General features: G+C 43.3%; 1 protein-coding gene across 8 annotated transcripts in view; it reads right to left on the reverse strand.

The window, feature by feature from the left end:
• Positions 1-15,940, reverse strand: part of Mia2 (MIA SH3 domain ER export factor 2) — a 71,063-nt gene that overhangs the window by 45,104 nt on the left and 10,019 nt on the right. For all 8 annotated transcript variants that reach the window (XM_048415816.3, XM_085697604.2, XM_085697602.2 and 5 more), the window contains exons 4-6: positions 13,556-14,765; positions 8,706-8,888; positions 8,506-8,606 (exon numbers count right to left, since the gene is read on the reverse strand). In XM_048415816.3, coding sequence (XP_048271773.3) covers positions 8,506-8,606; positions 8,706-8,888; positions 13,556-14,765 — 1,494 coding nt within the window. The remainder of the gene's footprint in view (positions 1-8,505; positions 8,607-8,705; positions 8,889-13,555; positions 14,766-15,940) is intronic.

The raw sequence follows: 15,940 nt of genomic DNA on the forward strand, positions 1-15,940 counted from the left end.
GGCATCTTCAGGCACCACAAACACATGGTGCAGAGGCATATGTGCAGGAGCAAAACACCCACGCACATAAAATAAAGGGTTTTTTCCAATAAAAATAAAATGCTTTCAGATAAATAGAAAAAATACAACACAACAGAACTTATAAAATACAGCTAATTCAGTGCATAAAAGGGAAATTTGTAGTTGTGAAAGCCTTTCTTAAAAAGTTATTGGGCCAGGAAGATGACTCAATAGGTAAGAACTTTGCCACCAAGCCTGATGACCAGAGTTTGAACCCCAGAATACATGGTAGAAGGAAAAAGAACAGATTCCTGGGTCCTTGGATTTCCATGCACAAGCACACACACACACACACACACACGAATAAACGTAATTTTTAAGTTAAAAAAATCAATGCTATATACCATAGTAAAAGAAATAAGAAAAAATGACATCAACAGATACTAAGAAAATATTTCACAAAATCAAATGTCCTCTAATAATGATCAAGAGACTCTGCAAACTAGGGCGACATTTCTCAATCTGACAAACAGCACCAGTACAAAACCCACAGCAACACCATCCTGAAGGTGTGCGAGGGACTGTTGCCCTGAGATCAGCAAAACACATCCACATAGACAATTGAAGCATGAAAAATCCTGCAAAGTTTGCAAAATCTCTCCATGTCCCTCATTACCAGCCTTATCAAAGCCAAGTGTTGGTAACTATTAGGCGTGTGTTTTATGTGTCCACTGCATGAGCATATGCAGAAAAGCCAGAGGGTGACATGGAGATGTCTTCCTTCTCCACCTTAATTTTTCTGAGACAGCAGGGTCTCCTGCTGAACCTAGATTCTTGGCTAAATGGTGACCAGCGAGCCTGGGATTCCCCTACACACATCTCCACCCAATGCTAGAGCTGGGGGTACCATAAGCCTAGCATTCACATTGCCTGTGAGGGTTCCAACTCCAGATCACACTTGCATAGCAAGGACTTAACACTGAGCCATTTCCCTGGGTCCTAACTGTTAGTTTTAAGGGAGATGTGTGTGACCTGAAATTATGCCTCATTTACAGTATGCTTCTCGTACCACAAATCCCATCTCAGTAACTTAGTGACACAGCCAGAGATTTGGGATTATTCTAGATTCTCCCCACATCCCATCCCTCTCCACAACTAATCAAAAAAGTCCTATTTAGGACCACCTTCTGTATCCTCACCACCTGTAGCACGAATTCTAATTGGTCTTAATAAATAAAACCCGAAGTCAGATATTAGGGCGTGAAAGCTGAAGGATCAGAGAAGCAGAGCAGCCAGCCACTAGAGAGACCTTTTACCTTAACAATGCTCAGACCAAAGGGGCAATCCTGTCCTCAAACTGTCTCCTCAGACTGTCTCCTCAGACTGCAACTGTCTCCACCAAACCTCGGACTGCACTGATCTCTTCTCTCCTCCCGCCTTATATTCCTCTCCCCAGCCATATCACTCCTGTATCCACCTCCCTAGTGCTGGAATTAAAGGCATGGGATCACCATTGTGTAAACTGTTTCTCTTTTAGACAGATTCAATGACTGTGTTGGCCAGGGTGGCCTTGAAGTAACAGAGATCCCTCTGCCTGTCTCCGGAGTCCTGGAATTGAAGGTGTGTGCCGCCACTCACTCTGGTTTCTAGGGGCTTAGCTCTGCATTCTAGTCTTCAGGCAAGCTTGACTTAAAACACAAACAAGATATCACTACAACCACTGTCATTTCTCCTTCCTGTTTTGTCCCCTGACGTCTGACCTACATACTTTCAGGAAAATCTATACTTTTTTCTAAAAGTCTAGCCCCTGAAAAGCCTTCAATGGCTCTCCTGCACCCTCCAGCAGTCCTTGGCTCACTTTATGCTCTGAGCAGCTGAGCTCCTGCGCACGCTGTTTTCACATCTACTTTAGCTATGTGCTCAGCCTCTAAAAAGACTTTCCCAACAACCCAAGAAAATACAATCTCTCCCTCCCCTTGTTTTGCATGTGTGCTTCTATAAACAATCGGCTTCGACTGTGCATTAATTTTTGCGTGTTCTCTCCCTAAAAAGACAACATGCTGAAAAGGACCAAAACTCTTAGTTCACTTAGAACCTCCACGGAGCGTTTGCATTCATGAGTGGGAGCGCCCACTACACCATGGCTATCAGATAAACGAAGCATGAGCATGGCAAGATTACTTTAAATTCAACAACTAGAGGATACTCACAACTGGTTAATCAGAACAGCTGCAGTATTTAAATGGTCTTTTTTAAAATGCAATGGAGTTTTCAAAAACTGTGTGTGTGTTCCTAAACACGTCAACAGCAACAAGAAAACCACTCACAAACACTTAAAGAGCAAAACCTCAGCCGCCTGCTTACAAAATGAGAGAGAAAAAAACAGATATATACTTTGGATCCTGAGCGTTCACTATCTCTAGAGTTTACAAGAACACATTTTACAGTAACAATAACGAAAGGGAAGAAGGCACACTACAATTAAAGGCATATCAAAAGGGCATTATTCTTTACTGGGGAAAATAATGAGGAATTAGAATCTTAGCTCTGGCCCCGGCTAGGTGTCCTCTTAGGTAAGAAGTTTCATCGCCAAGAAACTCCAGTTTCCGGCAGTTACCACGTGTAACTGACCCCTGTTCAAAATAAATAATGTTCAGGCAAATTGACTCCGGAATTGAGAACGGTGCGGGCCCCTCTGGAAGTTCCACGTTGCCTTCCGGATCCCCGGCCCCTTTCCCCGCGGCGAACAGCAGACTAGCACAGGCCGGGCGAGCGCGCTGAGCTCCGGCTAGCTTCCCCCGCCGCACACGCTCGGCCCCACCGGGCCCACGGCTCCCGAGCCCAGGACTCACCCAGCGCAGCAGCTCCAGAAGCAGCCGCACGCACCCGGCGGCGGCCCCGGACCCCATCATCGCCGCGCCCAGGGGCGGAGGCCTCGCAGCCGGCCCGCCGGCCAGCAGCAGGCCCGGGCGCAGTCGGCGGGGCGCTGGGAAGGCGAAGGCGCCGGCGGCCGGCCCGCACCACCGCGGGCCCCGCGGGGGGAGCCCGCCTCTCACCCCCGGTCTTGGTCTCGCCGGTGCGGTGGAGACGCCTCCTCTACCTCTACCCAACTCCGCGGACACGTCCGCGCTCGCACTTAAAGGGCCCAAGCTCCTCGCCGGGGCCTCCAAACCCTGAGAACGGAGATACAGAGCACTAAGCCTGCGACTGCAGTCGCAGCCGAGGCCTCGGGAGCGGTCCCGGGGTGAAAATACACCCCTTGTCCCAGCTCCCAACGCGCTCCTGTCCTCTCTTCTCAAGCACAAAACCAACACTGCGTTGCCGGGCAGAGAGACGCTGGCCTTCGTCACAATTCCAGCCAGAACGTTCGGCGGTGCACGAGCCGGCGCGCGTCAAGCCTTCCGCGTCGGCCCTTCGGACTCTGGCTACGAAGGCATTGGGGTCAACTGTGTGTGTGCTCTGGTCAGAGTTTAACCTCTCCTGGGCAAGCCCGCTTCAGTCCTCCTCTGCCCGGCCTTCAGGTTCACTCACCTGAGGTCACCTGGTGGGCACTAGCCAGGAGCCCCAGTCTTAAACTCCATTAGCGCCTCGGTACCTAAATCAAGCCCGTGTGGACTTCTGCCCAGCACGGGGCGCTCACGGAGAAAGGAACTATATGTAGCAGCTTGCCCTCTAAATTTAGGGCTCTATTTTTAGGGCCATGGCATGAAGTACTGGGAGAGACGATTTTAAACATAAGGTTTAAAAGATAACCTGTCTCTAGTGTGTGTTTTCTTCACTAACACTTTTGTCTTATCCCAAACTAAGGCGTCTTCAGTTAAGCAGATGAGAGGAGCCCAAGAGAACTTGACACAGGAAATCATAAAACCTTTATAAATTCCTGTAATAAAACCTTCTAGTGAAAACACCACCTTCATGCCACAAGCACTCACACAAAGTCAGAAACACCCACGGTTACCCAGTGACTTAGGACCAAACTGAGGCCTACTTTGTCGAAACTCAAATTGTTCTTTGCCACATCACCCTAGGGAGTTTCAGAAACGCTGCTATCGGAGATAGCCGAAGTTGCTCAACACTCCAGTTTTAAGCTAGCGCACAACGTTCATACGTGTCGGATTGGGTTGAAATTAGCTTATGTGAATACTGAAGTGAGCTTAAAATTTATCTTAAATTTCAAAGACGCTTAAAGCTTCAATCACAACACTTGAATTAATTACTCCAAAAAAAATTCTTCAGTACGTCTGAGCATTTTAATGGGCTCCAGAATCTTACAGGATCTTAGGATTTGTTAATAGGAAAGAAAGAATTGCTCTGCTCAGCCTGTCTTCCCTATGTTAATCGTGTGCCCCTTTCCAATCTGCAATAGTTACCATCCCAAATGCTAAAAGCAGAAATGAGACAAGTGAAATTTTAGAATGAAGAAAAACCCAAGCATACCTATAGCAAAAATTTCTCCACGGCAAAAGCAGTAAACTTAACAGTCAGTGCACAATTTGAAATCTAACTTCTGAAGGCATCACCGTCACAGCGACACTGACCTCCTCACGCAGACCTTCCTGCTTCATGTCTTAGGAGGTTCATGTTAAAATACCCCAACGTGGAAATACAGCTCTCCTGAACACTTCATATCCTTGAGAAAGAGTCCAGATCTTAATACCTTCTGCACTCCTGTTTCCACACACAGTGTGATCCTGTTTGGACACTGAGACAGAGGGGTGCTATAGGTGGGGCTGTGACTACCAACCTGGAATCCAATTTCATGGACTTCAAAACTTATTGAAGACAATGTGTGCACACATATTTATGCCTGTAGATAGATATTTTCTGAAAAATATTATACATAACATACAGTAAGATCCACAAGTGGAAAGAAAAGTCCTAAGATTGATAACTACTTAAACAGTAAAGATTTTATCCTACAGTCTATTCACATAGAGTACATAAGTCCTACCAGATGAAAGATATTTCAAGACTGTTCTTTGTGGACATGAGATTTTATTATCCTATGAAGGACCTGCTTCCAAGGAAATGACAGCAAATGATATTAGTGCTCTTCCCAACTACAAGAGAGCATCCACTGGCACTAGACATCGCTAACCAGAAAACCTAGTCCACGGCCTGAGAAACTGGTTTCCCTCATGAAGGCCCTATGTCAGAGCTGTGCCTAGCTACTCCCACTGAGTTCAGCACTAGTGACACACTCCTCTTTTGGAAGGAAGTCTGTCGTGACACACTGCTATTCTCTGCAGGTATGATGTAAGAGCCGTTCTCAGAATCTATTGAATCAGGAGCTACCTGTTCAATAGGAGTGGGCCGTGGTCTTGTTTACAACACCTATAAATGAAGCATTCTAGGGGGGAACAGAGGAATGTTAGAACTTCGAGAGGTTCCTCAACTATGAAATGAAGTTGATAAAAAGCTGTGTTTGCTGCTATCGCTCGAATGAGACCAGGAAAGCACATCTACACATCATCAGCCTGAAACACTAGCTAACTGAAACAATCACCGCCACCAGGCAAGAAAATGATCACTCAAACTTAACTGGAAAATTGCTCCGGTTTTTTGTTTGCAGGAGCTTTTCAGATCTGTGTAATGGGTGCCTCAAAGCCGTGCCAGATTACTAGGTTCCAGGTCTGTTAGAGGCTCTTTAGAACATGTAATCCAATGATTGTGGGCTGCGGGCCCCAGAGAAGCCAAGCAGTTAAAATACATGCAAGCGGTTGCACAGTACAAGTCTACGTTCGTCAGCCTGAGCATTGCCAGACTAGAGAGGTTTCTATTGCAATCTTTTAGCTTTCCGAGAGAATCCGGAATTGTTAAATGAACTCGCATTTTAAATATTGATAATAGACTCGTGTGTGTGTGTGTGTGTGTGTGTGTGCGCGCGCGCGTGTGTGTTTTGCTACGCTGTGTTTTGTTACGGTTGTTTTGCGCGCTGTATTTTGCTACAGTTGTTTTCAGAACTGGGGAACTAAACCCAAGGCCTTGTGCAACCCAACACGTTCTCTCCTCCATGGAGCTGCATCACAAGCCCACATCACCAGACAGGTTTTCTCGGTGTCACACCTCTGACTGCCCTGGAACTCTCTCTGTAGACCAGGCTGCCCTCAAACTCACAGAGCTCCACCTGCCTCTGCCTCCAGAGTGCTGGGATTAAAGGCGTGCATCACCACCTCCAGGTCCGACAATGACTTTAAAAAACAATGTACAAGTCCACTTCACCAGGAGCCTATTGTCTAGTCTCAGCCTCTAACAATGAAGGTTTAATACTAAGATGTTTCTCCAAAGAATATGTAACTTTCCAAGACCACAAAAAAAATTAAAATAAACTTGTTATTCTTTTGCTGTCACTTTAAGAACTAACCACGCCCACCCCAGCCACTTCGGACCTCCCTCACCGCCATCTTCTCTCTCTTATGTGTTTGTCTCGTGTTGTGTGTATGTGTGTCTTTGTTCTCTCTGTTTCTCTTATGCCTCTCTGTTTTTCTCTTCTTTAAGCAATAAATGTCTCCCTCTTCTTTAAATAATACTATGTCCTGTGAGCCTTTTATCCGCCGTAACCGCCCACCTGACTCCCCTGGCCACCTGACTCCCCCGGACGCATGGCGCCCCCACCCTGGAGATCTTGCAGGGACCCAGGGTCATCCTTGTCGGACTAGGAGCTGCTCCGCGAGCCGCCCGGGGCATCCCATCATCATCATATTCTTTTTAAAAGAACAATAAAACTTAAATTCAATATTGTCATATCTAAAGAATTTCAACCAAGACAGTTAAGGAAAATATATTTGACTGCATTTACTAAGCCCACAAAAGTAAGCATACTTAGTAGGTTTCATTAAATAAATATTTTATAGTGACTTAAATATCATGTTCTGATTAGTAAATTATTTTTTAAGTTCTTAATTTCTCTGGTATAATTTTCAGTGGAGAATATTTCTTTTTGTTTTTCAAGACAAGTTTTCTCTGTGTAGGCCTGGCTGCCCTGGATCTCAGTCTGTAAACCAGGCTGCCCTTGAACTCAGAGATGCACCTGACTCTGCCTCCTGAGTACTGGAATTAAAGGCATGCACCACCACCACCCACCTGCAGAAGATTTCTTTTGTGCTTAATACTAAAGTGGGACCCTGTTGCAGGGCTATATCTCACTTAGTAATAAGTTTTTTAAAAATGTATTTATCTTTATATGCATGATATTTTGCCTACATGTGTGTATGTGCACCATGTGTGTGCCTAGTGTCTCTGGTATCCAGAAGAGGGTGAGTTACATCTGTAACTCCAGTTAGAGATTGTAACCTGACATGTCGGTGCCAGGAACTGAACCCAGGTCCTCTGCAAGAGCAACAAGTACCCTTAATCACTGAGCCGGCTCTCCAGGGCTCCCTCCCCTTTCTCAGATGGAGTTTTCACTTTGGAGCCCAAACTGAACTCCAACTGACAATCCTCTTGCCTCTACTTTTCAAATGCTGGTATTGCAGATGTGAGAAACCACATATAGCAGACAATCAGATTAGCAACAAAAGAGAATGTGAACAGAATTTGAAATTTTTGCTACAGTAAAATTAAGTACTATAGTGTTGGTTGGATTTGTATTCTTTTTTTTTTTAAAGATTTATTTATTTATTATGTATACAGTGTTCTGTCTGTCTCCTTGCTGGCCAGAAGAGGGCACCAGATCTCATTACAGATGGCTGTGAGCCACCATGTGGTTGCTGGGAATTGAACTCAGGACCTCTGGAAGAGCAATTAGTGCTCTTAACCGCTGAGCCAACTCTCCAGCCCCTGGATTTGTATTCTTATTACATTACTTCAAGATCACAACTGTCATTTGGTACTAACAATTTGTTCAAGACTCTTAACGCATATTATTTCTAATTGACTCACTTAGTATAATTTTACCGACAAAACAAAACAAAACAAAAAACAGAAAATCATTATTCATAATCTTTTTTAAAAAATTCCTGCTGGGCGGTGGTAGTGCATACCTTTATACCCAGCACTTGTGAGGCAGAGGCGGGCAGATCTGTGAGTTTGAAGCCAGCCTTGTCAGTAGAGTGAGTTCCAGGACAGCCAGGTATACACAGAGAAACCCTGCTTCAAAAATAAATAAATAAATTCCTAACAACATCTATTAACAAAACCTTTATCTGAGAGGAACTCACACGTAAGATTTCATGGAAAGGGAAGCACTGCGAGGCTTGTGAGGGAAGAGTCGCTCAAGCACATAAGTCATTCATGTATTGGGTAAAAAATATTGCAAAAGATTTAAAAATCCATGGGGTGGGTGGCATGGCTCACCTGGTAAAGGAGCTTGCTGGCAAGCCTAGTGGGTTTGATCCCTAAGACCCACATGGGGAATGAGAAAACAGACTCTAACAAATTGTCTTCTGACCTCCACATGTGTATCGTGACTCTCTCTCACACACATGTGTATACACACACACACACACACACACACACACATAACACATTAAATAAATATAAATAAAAATTTTAAATCTGACTCACCCTTTCTGTAAGAATTTCGATTGTTGAAAAAGCAAACTTCATGAAGCCGAAGACATCAATTTGAAATAAATACTTCAGAATCTGAAATTCTGCGTCATGTTCTGTTGGTTTAGAAATAAAACATATCACCATGTGATCTATCATTTCCGAATCTACTTTCTTCTTCAGCCGATGAACTGGAACAGATAACCATTTCTTACCTTGTTGAGAAACCAGCTGACTACCAAGCAAGGCACCTTCCACAGAGCTGCCAGTGTCCACCACAGCAGGCTCTTCAGGGTCCTCCCAGGATTCTGAATCTTCCTCGTTCCTTTTCAGAGATGAAGTTTTGGAATGTATTCCTTCACGGACGCTCACAGGTAACTCTACTTCAGAGGTCATATCTACAAATACATATAAAGAAACATCATTTCTAAAATCCTTGCTTTATAGTTGGCTCTTTTTATTTTCTGGAAAGTTATTGTTTGAAACAACATGGCCAGCCAGTATAGGACGACATTGGAGAAAAAGCACAAACATTTGCTGTGGCTTGTACCAGTTCTTAAAGGGGTGTGGCAAACTGACCGTAAGTCTTTGGCTTAAGTAATAGAATTTGTTCTGTTAGACTTTTTGAAGTCAAAATCTTAAAGCTATATTTGCAAAGTTATGTTCCTTCTGGTAACTTGAAAAAACAACCTCTGAAGTCCTTTCTGCATGTGAGATAACATGCCCATGGGTCTGGAGGTTAAGACAGGCCTTAAGGGGCTGGTATTCACATAGTGCTTCCTTTATATATTGACCAAGGAAGATCAAAAATAAAATAAAATAAAAGGACTGTACTCAGATCTACTCTACACACGTGTGTATGGGGGGGTGTCCTAAAAATTGTGTTCAAGCAAGCAAACATGTTTTTTAAAAAAATTAAAACATAGGAAAAATTTAAAAATGAAACCAGTCGTGGTGGCACAAGTCTGTAATTCCAATATTTCATAAACAAACAGAGGAGAGTGACAAGTTCAAGATCAGCCTAGGTGATCTAGCAAGACCCAGGCTTTAAAATAAAGGAAAAGCAGAAACTAATGAACATCAACTTTTCTTCTACTGTATAAGCTCATGATTAAGAATAATAAACAGGTCCCATTAAGATTCCATTCCTTTCCAGAGGTAGGTGGAGCTCTGTGAGTTCAAGGCCAGCCTGCTCTACAAGGAGAGTTTCTGGAGAACAAGGGCAACACAGAGAAACCCTATCCCAAAAACCCAGCCCTCACACTCACACACACAAAAAAGTTTAATTCCTTGGGCTGATCAAGATGGCTCGGGGGTAAAGGTCATTGCAGCAAAGTATGACAACCTGAGTTCAAGTTCTAGGACACACACAGTGCAAGGAGAGAACAGATCCTGTTGAGAGACGACTGCTCAGCAGTTAAGATCATTAGCCTTTTCTTCCAAAGGACCCAGGGTTCAATTCCCAGCACCCACACGGTAGCTCACAACCGTCTACAACTCCTGTTCCAGGGGACCTGACACTCTTACACAGACATGCATGCAAACCAAACACCAGTGAACATAAATTATAAATCAGTAAGTTTATTTAAAGAGAGAGAGAAAACTAACTCTACAGTCTGTCTCTGATCATCACATATGCATCATGACATTTGCATACAAGCACACACAGACACACATACACATAGTAAAAATACATATTTTTAAAGTAAATAAATAATTTTTAAAAAAGATTTCATTCCTGGGGCTGGGGATATGGCTCACTTGCTGCATTTGCAAAAAACCCAGGTTCAATTCCCAGCACCCATATAATGGCTTAGAGCCATGTGTAGCTCCACTTTCAGGGTATCCAATGCTGGTTTCTGGGGGTACACAAACATACCTACAGGCAAAACACTCATATAAATAAAATAATACAATTAATTAAAGAAAAAAGATTTCTGGCTGGCATGGTGGTACATGTCTTTGATCCCCACACTAGGGAGACAGAGGCAGGTGAATCTCTAAGTTTGAGGCCACCCTGGTTTACAGAACAAGCTCCTGGTCAGCAAAGACTACACAGAGAAACCCTGTCTCAAAAATAAAATAACAAAATGGTTTTATTCCTGTTAGAAACATGCACCCAAAAAGATACAATATGCAGACATCACTCAGTGGAACAGATTTTGCTTACTTACCTGTTAGATAACCAGGGAGTCTGAATGGCCAAATTTATTTACAGTATCTACAGGATGCTTGATATTGGTAGCTAATTCTATCTAATAAATAGGATAGTTACAATAAGGAAAGTCATACTAGAGTTTACAGTAACTGATTTTAAGTTCTAAAACTGAGTCCGTTAGAGCATGTGTATGTAACAATATTCACCATTAAATATAAAATCCACAATCACTCAAGATTTTTTTATATTTATTTACTTACTATGTATACAACATTCTGTCTGCATGTATGCCTGCAGGCCAGAAGAGGGCACCAGAACTCATTACAGATGATTGTGAGCCACCATGTGGTTGCTGGGAATTGAACTCAGGACCTTTGGAAGAGCAGGCAATGCTCTTAACCACTGAGCCATCTCTCCAGCCCAAGATTTTTTCTTGTGTGCATGTGTGTGTAAATGTATGTGTGCCACTGCATGTGTGTGGAGGTCAGGGGCCTTTTGCAAGAGTCAATACTTTGCTTGTACCTTGTGAGACCTGGAAATCAAACATTATACAGAAAAAGGGTAGTATCACTAAGCTATTTAGGAGGAAGTTTGAAAATGATAAGGTGCCGATCAAATGCCACACATTGTTGTTCTTCGTGTCCTTTCGGGGATTCATTACATTCAAATTTCATCCGTGGTTGTCCATTTAATCCCACATCCATTCCACTCCATTAGTATATACCATACCATACTACATAGTTGAGGGAACATATTAAAAAAAAAATCACGCCAGGCAGTGGTGGTACATGCCTTTAATCCCAGGACTCTGAAAGCAGAGGCAGGCAAATTTCTGTGAGTTTGAGGCCAGTCTGAGTGAGTTCCAGGACAGGCTCTAAAGCTACAGAGAAACCCTGCCTCAAAGAAGAAAAAAAATGAAACAAAACAAAACAAACAAAACAAAACAAAATAAAACTTCCTGGAACTCCTTCTGTAGATCAGTCAGGCTGGCCTCAAATTTACAGAGATACACCTGCCTCTGTAATCCCAAATGCTGGGATTAAAGGGGTGTGCCACCATTGCCCAGTACAAAAACAATTTCTTATAAAAAAGCTTTTAAAATTCCACTCAAACCCATCCTTTACACCAGCTGAGAATTTTAGAGGAATAGATACTCTAGACTGGAATCCTCTTCAGCTAACACAATGTCTTGTATACTTTTTGTATTTACTTATTGCAATAGGGTTTCACTCTGCAGTCAGTCCAACATGGTTTCACACAGAATGAGCTCTTGTCTCAGCCTTCCCAGTGCTGGATGATAGCTATATACAGTCACATGCAGCTCTTAGTATGTCTTGCATTCTGAGTACATTATGTTAGTGACTCAAATACTAGAGATGTTGTGTAACACAGATAAATTAAAGAAATAGTCTTAGCCAGGTATTATGGTGCATACCTATACTGCCAACACTTGGGATGGAAAGGTAGGAGGATGAAGAGCTGAGGGTTATCCTCTGCTAGTGTGTTTAAGGCTAGCCTGAGCTACATGAGGCCCTGTCTCAAAGAAACAAACAAAAAAAAGATTGGCAGAGTTTAGACAATGGCATTTTGTAGTTCTATGTTGACTCTGTACATGGAAGACACAGACATTTGTAAAAAATATAAAAATAGCAATTATGAAATCCACGCTGCCATGAGTTTGTACACACAAATACTTTTTTCTCTTTCAAGACAAATACTGGGCTCAGGAGGTAGAGGCAGGCAGATCTCTGTGAGTTTGAGACCAGCCTGGTTCACAAGAGCTAGTTCCAGGACAGGCTTCAAAAGCTACAGAGAAACCCTGTCTCAAAAAACCAAGAAAAGAAAGACAAATACAGGACAAGCTGTGCTGAAAAATTAAGTTACAACAGTACTAAGCTTTTGGTCATTTTGGCTATGATCACTCCAGGCAAAGGAAAACTCTCACGCAAGATTACTGTTCCCTTTGGTGGTTTCAGAAGGGTCACACACTGCGTCAGCAAGATAAGCATGTCAAATTACTGAAAGCAATCTCAGAAGATGATGAAACTTGTCACTGCCTTTTCTTCCCGTCAGAAATTAATTAGACCTGGTTAAGCAGATATCCATGTTACTGACCACGTTTGTATCTAGTCTTATTGTAACTTGCTATGCTATGTTCAGCTGACATCCCTGAGAGGCCTGCTCTTACGGGTTTTTTTTAAAGAGAAATGGAGGAGGGGTGGATCTGTGGGAGAGGGGAGGCAGAGGGGAAACGAGAATGAGTGGAGAGAGGGAAAACTATGGCCAGAATGCAATCTATAAGAGAAAAATGAATGAATGAAGGAGTAAATAGGTGTGTATGTATTTGGGTATGTGTGAGTGTGTGCAGGTGGAGGCCTGAGTGAACATCTTTTGTCTGCCTCAGTTTTTCTGTATGTTATTTACTGAAGCAGGTCTCTCACTGAATGGAGCTCCATGGTCCCACACAGTCTAGCTCATCAACTTGCCCCTGCAATCCTCTGCCTCTCCCTTCTAGGTGCTGAGCCTACAAGCGGCCACCACTACAAGCTGCCCTGCTCTTCATATGTTTGGGGAGAATCCAAATTCATCCTCATGCTTATGCAGCAGGGGTTTAGTCCTCTGAGCCATCTCCCCAGTGCAAACATGAACCTTTTTATCTGATTGGTACTTAGGAAAATTAACCATTTGGAGCTGGAGAGATGGCTCAGCGGTTAAGAGCACTGACTGCTCTTCCAGAGGTCCTGAGTTCAATTCCCAGCAACCACATGGTGGCTCACAAGCATCCGTAGTGAGATCTGGTGCCTTCTTCTGGCCTGCAGGCATACATGCAGGCAGAACACTGACATAATAAATAAGTAAAAGTCTTTTAAAAATCATCCCAACAAATATAAATCTTTTCACACCAACCTGACAGGCTGTATGTGCTGTCCAGCATCATGGGCTCTTCCACGCTCTCAGCAGCAGAATTTTCAGTGGGGAGCTTTTCAGTTTTGTCGCTTTCAGCGATATTATCTTGATCCAGCGTCTGTGTGGAGAATGGCAATTCTGTGTCCTCTGGCAGACTCTGGAAGCTCCAAGAGTTATAGAAGAACTTCTTCAGATACCGCATAGAATCGGAGCCATCTATCTTCTCCAAGGTGCTTTCTTTACCTGTCTGATCTTCTGTTTCCACAACAGTTATCATTCTGTTTTCTTGTTCCTTTCCAGGGTCAAAATCATTTGCTATAGGATGTTTGTGGTTTTCGGCCTCACCATCTTCACATTTCCCATCGTCTGAAATACTTTTGTCTTCATCGGCATATGCAAAGCCGAGAATACCAAAACCAAAGTCAAACCAAGTTGGGCTGGGAATTGAGCTGCCATTGATGACCTTATCTTCCTTGTCTGCTGACACTTCTCTGTATGGAGCTGGGGCCTCTTCATCAGCTGAAACAGAATTGGGAACATCTTGTAATGGCGGAATGTGTTCTGTGTTCTCCTCTCCAAAACCTAAATAACTTGTAAACCCACCACCAAACCAGCCAGTGGCTTGAGGCTTGAGGGTGTTCTCTGACTCAGACACTAGCTCATACTGTTCCTCTGAGACTTGACTGAATTCTGGTGTCTCTGAATCAAACTGGGCTTCTGGATCTTGCTCAGGCTCCATTTGGGGTTCACCATCGTTTAGTTTCTCTGGGTCATTCTCCTCCTCCACTGTTAATTCTCTAGTTTGAGATGAGTTTTCTTGGGTGCGTTCAGAATCTGCTTTAAAAGTCTGCTCTTTAGCTTCTCTCCCCAGTCCAAACCGTCCTTGCATTTCAGACAAGTCATGGTCCATGTCGGAAGTGTAACCCTGCTCCCCACTGCCTGCACTTCCAGCCTCTTCCAAGTCCTTGTACTCATTGGAAATCTTGAACTCTTCACGGGTTTCTGATGCTGGAATTTGGTCTTCAAACGAAGTCCCTTCAGAAGCTGCATAAAAGTCAGGCTCTGGCTGAAAACCACTTTCATATATATTATAGTTTTGGTCTTCATGTCCTTCATATGGGTACATATTTCCATCATCATCGCTGTTCAACTCACTATGTTCACTTCCAAATATGTAGCCTTCCCCAAGAAGACAAAGAAAGTCAGATTCCTAAAAGAAAAAAAAAGTCATAAATACCTCTCTCTAAGTTTACCAAGGCCAGTTGGACTGGGACTGAACGAGGACATGTTCCAACCAGATTCTCTGAATGTGGCCGGATTCTCTGAATGTGGCTGGCCCGGAGTCTTTCTGAAAAGCCATTGACAATGACACTGGGACTTGTTTCCTCTGCATATACTGGATTTTTGGGATCCAGTCTGTTTTGATACTCACCTTCCTGGACCTGGAGGGAGGGGGGAGGAACTTGAACTTCCCACAGGGCAGGAAACCCTGACTGCTCTTAGGGATGGAGAGGGAGGAGGAGAGGGAGTGGGGGAAGTGGGAGGGTGGTGGGAGGAGGGGCGGAAATGGAAACTTTTATAATTTAATAAAATTACTTTAAAAAAAATACCTCTCTCTAAACATTTTAAGATAGTAGACTGTAGCCAGGTGTGTTGTTTCACACCCATAATCCCAGCACTGAGGTGGCAGAGACAGGCAGATCTCTAAGACTGAGGCCAGCCTGGTCTACAGAGGGGTTTCCAAGATAGCCAGGGCTACACAGAGAAACCCTATCTTGAAAAAGAAGCAAAACAAACCAAAACAAAAATCATACAAGAGCACTTATTGCTCTATAGAGGACCCGAGCTCAGTTTTCAGCACCTACATCAGATGACTCTCACTCACTGCCTCTAACGCCAGTTCAGGGGATCTAATACCCTCTTCTTGCCTTCCTGGGCATCTGTATACATGTGGCATACACTCACACAGACAAATAACTAAAAATAAATGTTTTGTTAAAAAACTATTTCAAAAATAAAATAAAGAAAAAGGATGACCATGATTTTCCCAAAAGTATACAACTACCTTAACCCTAGAGTAAAACCTAAAATCAGGTCTCTGAATCTCAAATACATGCATTACAACTGACTTCCAAGGACTAATGATATAAACTTAAATGAAAATTCTTAGAGTATGCTTCATTTGTTATCAAACAGCTGAAAAACATAGATTATTAATGCTTTGAGTATATGCCACAAATAAGTTCTGATGAGAAGGCATACATGGAGTAGCTACAAAATCTGACACCTCCTAAGAATGTGCTAAGTGAATGCACACAGTTTTGCAGTGATTTCAGGGCACGGGCTATATAATATATAACTTAAATGTGCTTCCCCAAAGGCATA

This window comes from Myodes glareolus, chromosome 11 (assembly GCF_982192425.1).
Source record: "Myodes glareolus chromosome 11, mMyoGla1.1, whole genome shotgun sequence".
In the NCBI taxonomy this organism is placed as follows: domain Eukaryota; kingdom Metazoa; phylum Chordata; class Mammalia; order Rodentia; family Cricetidae; genus Myodes; species Myodes glareolus.